At 41.9% G+C, this 13,459-nt stretch overlaps 1 protein-coding gene across 1 annotated transcript in view; it reads right to left on the reverse strand.

Annotated features, from left to right (window-relative positions):
* The window catches only part of LOC126419046 (transient receptor potential channel pyrexia-like), a 245,435-nt gene that overhangs the window by 81,009 nt on the left and 150,967 nt on the right, over positions 1-13,459 (reverse strand). Inside the window, exons 8-9 of the mRNA XM_050086118.1 lie at positions 7,307-7,528; positions 521-772 (exon numbers count right to left, since the gene is read on the reverse strand). Coding sequence (XP_049942075.1) covers positions 521-772; positions 7,307-7,528 — 474 coding nt within the window. The remainder of the gene's footprint in view (positions 1-520; positions 773-7,306; positions 7,529-13,459) is intronic.

The following is a 13,459-nucleotide window of genomic DNA, read 5'->3' on the forward strand; positions in this document are numbered from 1 at the left end:
GTGGACATAATTAGCAAAATTAAAGTCAAATGCTGAAAAAGTTATAATTTAGACACTGTTGGATTACTGTAGACCACAATAAAGTAAAAAATCATCGTGTAGGGTACAGTTTTAGAATCGAACTCAGGACCTTTGCCTTACGTGAGCGAGTGTTATACCCGCTGAGCTATCCTGGAAGACAACTGTGCTAGTCCTGAAAGTTTCACAGGAGAACTCCTGGAAAGTTTGGAAGGTAGCAGACGAGGTACTGGTGGAAGTAAAGCTGCGAAGACTGGTCGTGAGTCGTACTTGGGTAACTCATTCAGAAGAGCAATTGCCCGCTAAAGGCAAAGGTCCCGAGCTCGAGTTTCGATCTGGCACACAGTATTAATCTGGCAAGAAGTTTCATATGAGCGCACATACCGCTGTAGGGTGAAAATTTCATTTTGAAACCATGTCCATTCTTGTAAGTTTAAGGTCAGCAGAATTTCGACGCAACTTTCTGTATGATCCAGGGAATCTGGGAGCTGCGACGACTCACCCGAGAGGCAAAAGTCTCCCTGCGGAGGACGATGAACCAGGAGAGCGAGACGACGAGGCACACCTGCAGGGCGACGATGGCGACGAAGAAGAGGCGCAGACGGCGCCACTTGGAGCGCACGAACAGCTCCAGCAGCGGGTGCTGGAACAGCGTCATCTGGTGTAGGTCGCTGGAGCCGGACATGACCGCGCTCGTTACGTCCATCTGCAGCTCCGCAGCCTCCGGCATCAGCACCGAGAAGTCCACGCGGATCTAGGCACACCACCAGGATGCAGGTGTTTTGTGTTGTATGGGAGAAGCAGGACAGCTAATATATATACATACATCACTCTCTCTGTCGCACTTTCTGTCTCGAATGTGTGTGTCTGTGTGTGTGTGTGTGTGTGTGATGACTTATTCAGTGGGTAAATACACTATTTCACGATATAAATGATTAATGTCGCAATCAGACGCATGTTACCACTATTAAATGAGAATCTTATTAGTGCAGCAGGGAAGAGTACATATTCTCGTATTCTCCTACTGACCAGACTGTTAACTGACTGACCTAATAGCATCAAAAATCTGATAGATAGCCGTATAGCAATTAAAAGGAAATTAAAAGAATTTCTTAATGGCAACTCCTTCTACTCATTAGATGAATTTTTGGATATAGTAAGTGGGTAATTTTCCCAACACCTCTCCCCCCCCCCTCAAAAAAAAATAATTAAATGTCATGTAATATTTTGTGTAATGTAATACCTTGTATAGACACCTTTCATTAACCTGACACGTTCCACATCATTACGAAGTGTCGTATTCATGATCTATGGAACAAGTACTAATCTAATCTAATTCAATCTAAACTGGTGAAAGTAGTTCTGTGGGATCTACTTTTCTTTCATGTGTAAACTCATAACGAGCGCAAATAACGCTATACTGAGGTGCGATCTTTCGGCGCTTGGTAGCGAATTTCGCACTCTTTATCTAACGCGCACCAGAACAGTTGAACGAAAGTGTAACCGCAAGCGCCAGAAACGACATACTTATGCAGACACCGATCGGTGCAATACTGTCTCTGACTTTTCCATTACTCTTAGTTTTTACGTAACTGCTGGGTGTAATAAGACTAAAGCAGGAGCGCCTCTGCCTTTAATTGGTTCAAATGGCTCTGAGCATTATGGGACTTAACTTATGAGGTCATCAGTACCCTAGAACTTAGAACTACTTAAACCTAACTAACCTAAGGACATCACACACATCCATGCCCGAGGCAGGATTCGAACCTGCGATTCATTAACCGAGAGTTAAAGCTGTATCGACGAAGTATGCAGTTGAATAATTCTTTTACTCAGAATTAAAGCTCATTATGAGTGACCGCTACTCTATTACATGCTACTCTCAGAATTATAGCTCATTATGAGTGACCGCTACTCTATAAACTGCATATAATTCGGCTGCATCTTTCTATCAGTTTAGAATTTTATCTTACATTCAGTGTAATTATCTGTCATTCATAGCAGTGACTACTATCACTTAAAAGTCAAGTTCATACTCAAAAGCTACTTAAAGGTCAAATCTTTTGACTGGCGTTACCGGTTAGTGAACTATAAATTCAAGAGTTGACATAACAAGCTACTTCGAACTTTATAATTTTCTCAGCACTAAATGGTATGGTTTGTATGAGTGTGTGTGTGTGTGTGTGTGTGTGTGTGTGTGTGTGTGTGTGTTTTCTGTGCAGTCAGAACCCATTAAATTATACCCCTAACTATCCAGATTACTTGCCCTAACGCATCACATGTACTTTGTTATAGATACAAACAGCTCAGATGCCAAATAAGACTAACAAATAAACACATACATCCACTCGTATTTAGATAAAGAGAGAGATAACATAGTAGGTATACTACACCCAACTATGCTGACTGATGTAGAGGAAACATTTATGATTATCCCATAACCTGCACTAAAAACTGATTAATGCATAAAACAGGCACATTCTCACATTATCCACCAAAAAACTACATACACTCTGTAGCTATCCATCCAATAAACTGGCCATTGCGGTGGGTAGGCACATTACCCCAAAATCCACGCTATGTTCAGAACAGTCAGCATTCTTAGTATTCACCGTTGAAAGTGACTAATAAAGTGGCTAAATTCACTACTGTACTGATTGATGCAGCAGGTAGAAGTATTCTCTTAGTAGGGTGTGAAATAATAACCGCTACTACTAGTGACTGGTAAGGATTATTATTCTACACCATATAACGGAACCGTCACGGAGTTCACCAACATCCGTTATGGATAAAATACATTTATCCTCTTACTGTCCATATACAGACATATAGGCAGACAGGCAGATTCAAGCAGTATATAAGCTCATTCCCTGACTATCCATCAACAAACTGATTTAGGCAGCAGGTAGATCTACTCTCTCACCAGCCACTCTACGAAGTGACTGGTGTAGTACATCGATACACAATCTCACATGCCTTCCTACCGGCTCACTAACACAGAAGGTAAATGTATTGGTCCAGAATCCGCGGTAAGAATTGACTAGAGCAATGGGTAAATGACACTACCTTCCCTCTAGCTGATTAGCTCAGTAAATACATACTTTTCCCATTATTCATTATACAAATTGACTGGAGGAACAGGATGAGCGTCTTGCCTACAGTTCACTTTACAAACCTCGGTACTAATAGGAAACAGTTCGATTGTGGAAATCGATTTCGCCACAAAATAGAGTACCGGCACTTTACGAGGTACCATCTTTGTGTTGTGTAGGTTTTCGCTTTACTTTCTGCTGATGGCATCGTGAAGTAGCCAAATAAAAGTGGTATTTGTAACAGTATATGGAGTGTAGCCATGAATGGAAGTGAAACGTGGACGATAAACAGTATAGACAAGGAGAGAATAGAAGCTTTTGAAATGTGGTGCTACAAAGAATGCTGAAGACTGTATGGGTATATCACGTAACCAATTAGGAGGTACTGAATAGAATTAGGGAGAAAAGGAATTTGTGGCACAACTTGACTAGAAGAACAGATCGGTTGGTAAGGCACGTTCTGGTGCATTAATGAATCACCTATTTAGTGCTGGAGGGACGCATGGAGGGTAAAAATCGTAGAGGGAGACCAAGAGATGAATACACTAAACAGATTCAGGAGGATGTAGGTTGCAGCAGTTATAAAGAGATGAAGAAGCTTGCACAGAATAGAGTAGCATGAAGAGATGCATCAAACCAGTCTTACGACTGACGATCGCAAAAACAACATGATACTAATAAACATATGAATGGGTAAAATAATTAGGAACTATGTTAAAGATGTTATTATGATACTAATAATGAAACGGATGGGAAAGATAATTAGGAACTAGGCCTATGTTAAAGAAGCCAAACCAAGAAATGTTGGGAGACTATGTGATATCAAAATTCATTTGCATTGTTTGGCAATCATAAACTCATCGAGAGTTGTTTTTCCAACAGACAGAAAGTGATGCACTCCCTTGAAAAACTCAACGAAATTGCAGCCAAATCTACGTTTCAGATCCATATGAATATACACAACACATGAAAAAGACCAACATATCTCGATGTCCAGGCTTTGGAAACAGCGTAGCAAGGTGATCTGAGTAACTAAATTCATTACCTAGGATAAAATATGTAACAAACAGCATTATGTTCCGAAAGTAGGGAAGAGAGGATATGTTAGGTATAAAAAGACTATATAACCATCTGTAAAAATACAACAGAAATCAATATTCTGCAACATGTAGCTAACAGAATAAATACAACAGAAATCAACATGGAGCCAACACTATATAGCATAGTAAATACAACATAGCACACTCAACGATTTTATGTGTTGAAATAATATGTGTAGAACGAAAGAAACGGCTTTTCTCAGAGGGAATATTGATATTATAAGGAAATAAAAATGTATACTTTATAAGAGTCTTTGTAGTTGGATTTAACACTCCTTACTGTACTTTCACACTTGCGTAGCTGCTATTCTAACTGGCGTCCAACTAAGATTATCTTTTTAAATTTTTTCTTTTCTCGGGAGAATTTAGCTTTAACTGATATCTAAATAATGATTTTATGCCGTGCGCAATCCTGGTGGAAGGAGATCGCACCTTTTAGTTGCGCTTTCTCTTCTTCCGTCGCTGATTGATAACAGCATACTGGTTTTAATTAACTCTCAGACAATGTTTCAACTTTCTCGAGGTATATATTTAAGTAAAATGTAAAAATTTTATTGTGAATTACTCGGACTAGCGCTAGTTACGCGCAGCTCGTACGAGAACACAAAACAGATGACAGAATATTAAAAAGATGGAAAATGTTCAGTTTTAATTAAGGGTCCTTTGACTTCTTCAGCGATGTTATATATTAACTTTCTTTTACATCTTTATTCAACGTAATTACCGACTGGCAACAAAAATTTATTTTTACATTAGTTCTTGTACCATTTGTCATTAAAATATTGCTCTCATTCTTCACGTTCATACTTTATATCACAACCGTAACGGTAGGAAATACTCTGCTAGTTAAATACATAAAAACACATTAAAGGAAACATACAATAAAAATTTGGGCTCAGTAAGCACAGTGGTTATCTGATGTCATGTTCTGTCGATTATTTTCGTAGCTGCATATACGTTTGTCTTGATGTCGTCAATTACCTGGTATCTTCTCTTCTTCTGGTCCTGTTCCCAGGAACAATTCCTTTTCGTGACCCTCTATCATGACGTCTCTTCTCCTCCAGTATACTAGGCAATTTCATTTCCTTCTCTTAACTGTTTCTAGTATTTACCTTTTCTCATTCAACCTGTGTAACACATCATCATTCCTTATTCTGTCTGCCGACTTTACACCTTCCATTCTTATCAAAATTCATATCTAAAACGTCGTAATGTCCAAGTTTCAGCACCAAACAGGATAATACTTCATACAAAGCACTCCACTAATCTTTTCCTTAATTATTTATTTAATGGACACAGAAAAAAACTCCTCTTCCTTAAAACATTTCTTTTGCCGTTGCTATCCTAAGTTTTGTTTCTAGATTACGTTTTATATTAGTGGTAGCTGAAGTAATCACCTTGTTTTACTAATTCATCGTATGCCCACATTAAAAAAAAGTTTTCATCGCCTCGGTTCCGAGAGTTGCGGTACCTGTACAGAAAATTAGAATAGAGATCAACATAAACATCATTTCCGCCCTTTTTATTGTTCATGAAAATCACACATTGCATGTTGTACCACCACACAAAGAGACCTTCAGGGGTGGTGGTCAAGATTTTTGTACACAGCGTTATCTGTAATACCCAGTAGCACTTCCTCCTGCATTGATGCATGCCTGTATTCGTCGTGACATACTATCCACAACTTCATCAAAGCACTGTTGGTCCAGATTGCCTCACTCCTCAACGACGATTCGACGTAGATCCCTCCGAGTGGTTGGTGGGTCACGTCGTTCATAACCAGGGCTTTTCAATCTATCCCAGCCATGTTCGATAGGGCTCATGTCTGGAGAACATGCTGGTTACTCTAGTCGAGCCTTGTCGTTATCCTGAAGGAAGTCATTCACAAGGTGTGCACGATGGGGGCGTGAATTGTAGTCCATGAAGACGAATGCCTCGCCATTGTGCTGCTGATATGGTTGCACTATCGGTCAGAGGATGGCATTCACGTATCGTACAACCATTACGGCGCATTCCATGACCACCAGCGACGTACGTCGGCCCTCCATAATGCCACCTCAAAACAGCAGGGAACCTCCACCTTGCTGCACTCGCTGGACACTGTGTCTATCTAAGGCGTTCTGCCTGACAGGGTTGCCTCCAAACGCGTCTCCGACAATTGTCTGGTTGAAGGCATATGCAACACTCATCGACGAAGAGAGTGTTGGGCCCATATGTACCGTGCTGCGTGGTGTCATGGTTGCAAAGATGGACCTCGCCATGGACATCGTGAGTGAAGTTGCGCATCATGCAGCCTATTCCGCACAGTTTGAGTCGTAACACGACGTCCTGTGGCTGCACGAAAGGCATTATTCAACATCCTGACGTTGCTGTCAGGGTTCCTCCGAGCCATAATCCATAGATAGCGGTTATCCACTGCCGCAGTAGCCTTCGGCGGTCTGATCGAGGCATGTCATCGACAGTTCCTGTCTCTCTGTATCTCCTCCATGACCGAACAACATCGCTTTGGTACTTTGTTTCACTCCGAGAGGCCTGGACACTTCCCTTGTTGAGAGCCCTTATTGCACTAAGTAACAATGCGGACGCGACCTAGCCGCGGTATTGACCCTGTAGGCATGGTTGAACTACAGACAACACGAGACATGTACCTCCTCCCTGGTGGAATGACTGGAACTGATCGGCTGTCGGATCCCCTCCGTCTAATTGGCGTTGCTTATGCATGGTTGTCTACATATTTGTGCGGTTTTAGTGAAAGAGACGGTGTCTGTGATACAATATGCACAGTCAACGTTTATCTTCATATGTTCTGGGAACCGGGGTGATTCAAAGCTTTTTTTGAAGTGTGTATTTCTGGTGCCTGAAGTAATCACGTTCTTTCACTAATTCATCATATTTTTACATTTTGTCTTCCTCTATTCCCTTGTAAAAACCATTGCCTTGGACCTCTTCAGATTTTTCTTCATTCCATATTCCTCACAGCTAGTGTCCACTTCTTTTAACACTTTCTTAATTTCATTTTCATTTTCCCTCATCTCGTTCACAATATTTTAGTGAAATTTCCACCAGTTATGGAAGGAAACGTATTTACGTTCTCACCCTGAAGTCTCTGTCGTTGACGGAGGCTGAGTTGGAGCTGACCCCAGAATCGAGGACCCTCGTGAGGAAGTTGAGCGGCCGCGGCACGTAGGAGAAGATGAGGTCGACGACCGTGAAGCCGGCCGCCGTCTGCGCCGCCAGGTTGCCGCCTCTCTGCAGCAGCAGCGAGAGGCAGCAGCGGGAGCCCGTGTAGGCCGCCTTGTGCAGGGGCGTGCACCCCACCTGTGGACACACATACAGACAGCTCTCTAAGGAACGCTGTTGGAATCGTGTCACACTACTTTATGTACTGATTAATTGTTGTTCGCATATCACTGAAAAATTTTATTTTTTAAATTGTGAGAACAGTGATCCTTTATATCACTGTTGGAAAAAAATTATAACCCTCTGAAAGACAATGTCAGTTTCGACCCACTGGCAGAATACGCCACCTGGGGGATGCATTGATGATGCTTTCAGCATCATCTGGGAGCTGATGGCGTAATGGCATAGCTACCAGAGCGCGATCTATGTCTACCCTTTAAGAGAGAATACCCATGGTCACAAAGGTCAATGTGATGCAAATTACAGACATACAGGTATAGAGCAAGCAGGCACCATGCCACGGAAATTCACTCATGCTGCCTACAGCCAACTTAGCGAGTTTGAGAGGGATCACACTGTGGCCCCTTGAATGGCTGGATGGTCGTTTTGGAGAGTTACCACACAAGTAGGATGTGCTACGTCAATTCTGCAACGATGCAGGCAATAATACAACATGTGTCCATCCTCTCTCGAAGACGAGGTTTTCAATGTTCACGCATCATAGACGCCCGCAAAGACCGTCTTATTAACAGGACAGCAGTGTCAGCACAGAGAAGAGCAAATATGATCTTACAAGCGTCCTCACGAACTACTGCGAACCACTTACTAGTCTTGAGACTACAGGCACATCAGTGACATGCAAGGCTCGATTGGTGCACACGGTGGCCTTCAGCGATGAAAGAAAATTTTGTCTACGTGCAACTGATAGTCCGTCGCCCGTACCACGAAGATCTGGTGAACACTGTCTCAAATAGTGCACTGGTCCCTGACGTACTGGTCCCAACGAGGTGTTATAGTCTAGAGTGCGATAAGCTACAAATCTCCTTCACCTTTGATATTTATGGAGGAAGCGGTGACCAGCACTCGACGCGTGCAGTATGTTGTTCGACTGGTTCTACTGACGTACTTGCAACGTGGAAGTGATAAGCTGTTCCAACAGGATAATGCTCGTCCCCACACTTCCCATGAAACTCAACGAGCAGCAGCTTCCACGGCCACAAAGAGTGTCGGACTAGTCCCCAATGGAGCACGTGTGAGACATGATGAGACGATAAGTGTTGGTGCGAGTCGTCTACCCAGAAATCTTGCATAGCTATGCCGACTTTGCAACCGAATTGCATGCCACAGTCAGTGCCTGCATTTCCGCCCATGGAGCTGCACTGTATACTAATATGGGTGTTTCTGTATACGTCCATGCCTTATACCGCTTGGACTATTGGTCAGTAAATATGAATACTCCATTAATTCTGAACGGAAAAAAGAGCAACACCAAAAAGGAGTTGCGCTACATAAACGAAAGATGGTAGGCGTGTTTCTACATATGAAAAATGATGTCTATTCCGATTTCGGACAAGTTGTCTAAGAGTGGTGCTAGTAGTGGCACTATGTGGATGCTTTATTACTTTTGAAATTGGACATGGTGAGTTGATGTAAATCAAGAATGCCTTTAAGGAGACAAAAACGCTGTTATCAACACCTCAGTTAGTTTAAACGAGGTCGTGTAAAAGGGCTACGAGAAGCTGGGCATGCTTTCTACGATACTGCAGAAAGACTTGTCTGTTATGTAGCCATTATCCATTATTGTTGGCGGCAGTGGTCACAGGAATGTACCATCGCAAGAAGAGCAGGCTCCGGACTGCCACGTGGCACTACCGACAGGGCAGACCATTGTGTTCTAGTATGGCTCTGACGCATTGTACTGCATCTGCTGCAGCAATCTGAGTAGCAGTTGACATCCCATTGACATAAATATCTGTTACATGTAGTTTACTTCAATGACAACTCCGAGCCAGATGCCCTGTAGTGTACATTCCACTGACCCCAAACCACCACCATTTGCAACTTCAGTCGTGTCTAGCGAGAGCTCATTGGAGGACAGAGTGGAGGCTTGTTGTGTTTTCTGGTGAAAGCTGGTTCTGCCTCGGTGCCAGTGATGGTTAGAAGGAGGCCACTTGAGGGCCTGGAACCAACCTGTCTGCGTGCTAGACGTACTGTAATTACACCTGAAGCTGTGGTCTGAGGTGCGATTTCGTTTGACAGCTATCGTGGTTATCCATTACACCCTGACTGTAAATTAGTATGTCTGGTGGTTCGACCTGTTGCGTTGCCATTCATGAACAGCATTCTATGAAGGATAACGCTCTTGTCAGCAGCAAGTCGACTCTTATATATGATATTATTTATATACATTTGACGATGCTGGGACTGATTTTGTGTTTACCATTTGCTGATGCCACTTTGGCTCTAGTAAATGTTTTTATAAAACAGATCTGAAAACGGTCATTATAGACCGAAATTGGTAGTCTGACGACAAAAAATTTATGACCACAGACCTGCAGTAAAGGAAATTTATTCTATCTTCGGGTCACTGTTCAATTTGCGACCATGTCGCACCTTCTGTTGAATAAATTCTTTTTCCATTTATCCCAAAGTATATTTGAAATTTTATTATCCCAGAGAATAAACTGAAATCATATTTTGCTGCTCTCTGTAACGTCTTTATGGAAAAACACAGTAATTATTTAACCGAACGCAGAATCTATACTGAATGTGTTGGTCAGAGTAATTACGGTAATATGGCAAACATAATTAACCAGTCAGATGCATGCTGCAAACCATTATGTAAAAGTGAAGTATTTTATTGTAAGAAAAAAATTTCCTCGCTGATTACTAAAGAAAATAATCCCGCAGAAACAAGATGTAGAGCGTTATTTCTGACCGAAATATCACCGCTGGATTGTTGCTAAATCAAATTCCCAGCACAGTCTGTCTAAAACTGAGGGTAACCTTTGACTGACAACAAAAGAGTGATAAGCGAAAAAGGATCTTTCTTCTTAACTGACAGGTAGATAAAATATTAAGTAATTAATATTGAAGGAGAAACCTGAATCTAATAACGAGTATAAGACATCTGTAGATGATACATACATGCCTGGGTGAAGCAAAAATCTTGATTTTCGTAGTATTTATAAAATACGCGAACGATATCGGTACACTCTTATACTGACTTTAGACTGATGAAACCGTAGCACTGTGCAGTACTTGACTTCATTTGTTGTAGTAAGGGATTAATTTTTTTGACCTTTATGGTTCAAGAGACGCTTAATATAAGAATTCCAAAAACCTCACTGCTATATTTTTATAAATCGATCTGAAGTTATTGGTTTTTCGCAAGAATTGTGCTTTCTTTAAACACGACAAGGAGCGGAAAAAGTGATAATAATTTCGAATTTCTGATAAACTAAAACATCTTTAGTATAGTCTGCTTTCTGTGCACGTACTGCTACCAAGATCTGATAATAGTTACAGGGAGGCAGGCGTAAGTGTGGCTCATACTTCAACTGGGAGCCAACCTAGGCTAACGTTTGTGAAAACTGTAGCATTGAGAAGTATACTTGCAACTGAAATAACCTTTATACCGTACGTTAATATCAAGCAACGTATGGATTAAATGTAGAATTTGGTAAATCAATCGTTATATTTATTAGCACGCAACCACGTTAAAACAAAAACACACAGCAACTCATTTCGAGCTCTCATCATGTGGCTGTCCATTCGTTAATCATTAAACAGAAGCGTTCTAACATACGAAGCAGCAATCTCGAAATGAAACCACTTGGACAATATGCCGTCGTATCACATAGTGGTCAACAATTAAAATTATTAAGGTGAAAACTCCTCATCTTACATTTAAGTTCGTCAACTTGCGTGCTTTCAGGTAAACCTACATCACACTACCGTCCCGAATACCACAGCGCCCACAGCTTTCAGCAATGACTCTGAGCGCATACGCATGTCGTCCTTCGAGCTGAGTTAGTACAACAGCTTGTTCAAATGGCTCTAAGCACAACAGGACTTAACATCTAAGGTCATCAGTCCCCTAGACTTAGAACTAAATAAACCTTACTAACCTAAGGCCATCACACACATCCTTGCCAGAGGCAGGATTCGAACCTACGACCATAGCAGCAGCGCGGTTCCAGACTGAAGCGCCTAGAGCCGCTCGGTCACAGCGGCCGGCTACAACCGCTTGTGCAATGACATTAGTGCACAGCGTCACGTCAAAGCATCGCCATTAGCCTAGTATAGATTTTAACAGGATAACGCTTGACCACACAGAACGTGGTCTACGAAATACCTAGACAGTGTTGTCCCGTATAGAACATGAGTTGAACCAGCTCGGAAGTCAGCTCCATACCAGTGACAATATCCAGCATATAGAGGGTCATTCACAACAGTGGTGGGCCAGTTGTGAGACGATAAAATGGCTGGATGACACTCAACCTAACGCATCAAGCTGCAAGGGGCTGCAACATCTAATGACAAGGGACTATCGCTACCGTCGATTCATTCAAATTCCTTTTGTGATCACTGAAATAAAATGAAATAAAATTTCAACACCTGAAACTTCCTTCCAGTTCTTCCTCTCTTTATAGGTACCTAACATTTTTGGCAGTGAGTGTTGCATAATAATATGCCTGAATAAGTTTCTGAGATCCCAAGATGCAGGCGTTGTTGTTTACTCCCAAAATTTCGGATCCATAACCGCATCTTGTTTCCAATGGGTGTCCAAGTAGTCACATTTTGCCGTCGTCTGGTACGTTGCTCAACAGTGAAGGCTGACCGACTGCTGTCAGCTTATAACACGCATGCTGCCATTACCGAAGGATGGTTGAAGCGTGTCATTCACCGCGTCAATTTGAGGGGTTTGTGTTATGTGAACAGTGAAAGTCGAGGCGTTATGTACAACTATCCACCACACGCTTCACGGAAGTGCCAATACATCCATGTTTGAGTCGAAACTTCATGGCACAAGCAACTCACATCGCAATGACAGAAATTCTGCCCGTTCGAACTTAATTACATGTTGATTCTGGGCCCTTTTGCTACTGACTGTGCATCCTCGGACTCTCTTTCACGCTCTGAATTCAGCTAGTTCTCTTCAGTTTCTGAGCTTGATTAAATACAGACTTCCTAGTCCGCTGGACTTAAAAGCCATTTCTCTCCGATATTAGACACTCATCATTTGTACACTGGGCTGTTGAAGGTAACGTTTTTGCCACAGCTTTTCTAAGGTTTCACAGGAATCAGATCGAGCAAAATCGTCCATCAGCGACAGCTAATCTCCCCACCATCCTCTAGGCAGGGAATTTCTTGCTTTGTCTGTGCGCTAGGAGAAGCTTCACTGTCACACTGTTGTTGCTTGTTGAGTTTCCAGGTAGTTTCAGTAATTTAATATGCTGATTACATTTTATACAAATATTAGCCTTCTAAACTTAAATATACTTATGGCTTTAGTTGTTTTATTTCATTCATTATTATTTTTCTAGCATTGAACCTAAGCGAATAAATGATGTAACATATCTTACTGTTTATGGCGAAACTCAGGCAACGGAAATCTCCTTACAATACAGGGTGGTTATAATTAAACTTTAGATAGTTGAGTCAGAGTTTACGGAAAACTATTTACCATATGAGTACATAGTACTGTAGAAATAATGTTCAGACTCCACGCTGCTGGATTTGCATTGTTTGTAGCGTTAATGTTATGACTTGCCGTTAACGGCCAGTACTGATATGACTACTTAGAGTTGAACCACAATCATGAAGGATCAACGACATGCAGCATGAACGGCACACGTTACTGTGATCTGCTTCGCCAACTTGTGATGCCTGCTCTATGGGAGAGAAATGCTTTGGACTCAACTGTTTTGACGTACGATGGAGCTCCATTACACATTGCTTGTGAAGTCATTCAGCTATTCCACAGCACATTTGGAGAAAACCGAACCATTGGCTGAGCCTCCCAATCTGTGTGACCAACAAGACCATCAGATCAGAAACCATATG

This window comes from Schistocerca serialis, chromosome 9 (assembly GCF_023864345.2).
Source record: "Schistocerca serialis cubense isolate TAMUIC-IGC-003099 chromosome 9, iqSchSeri2.2, whole genome shotgun sequence".
Lineage (NCBI taxonomy): Eukaryota > Metazoa > Arthropoda > Insecta > Orthoptera > Acrididae > Schistocerca > Schistocerca serialis.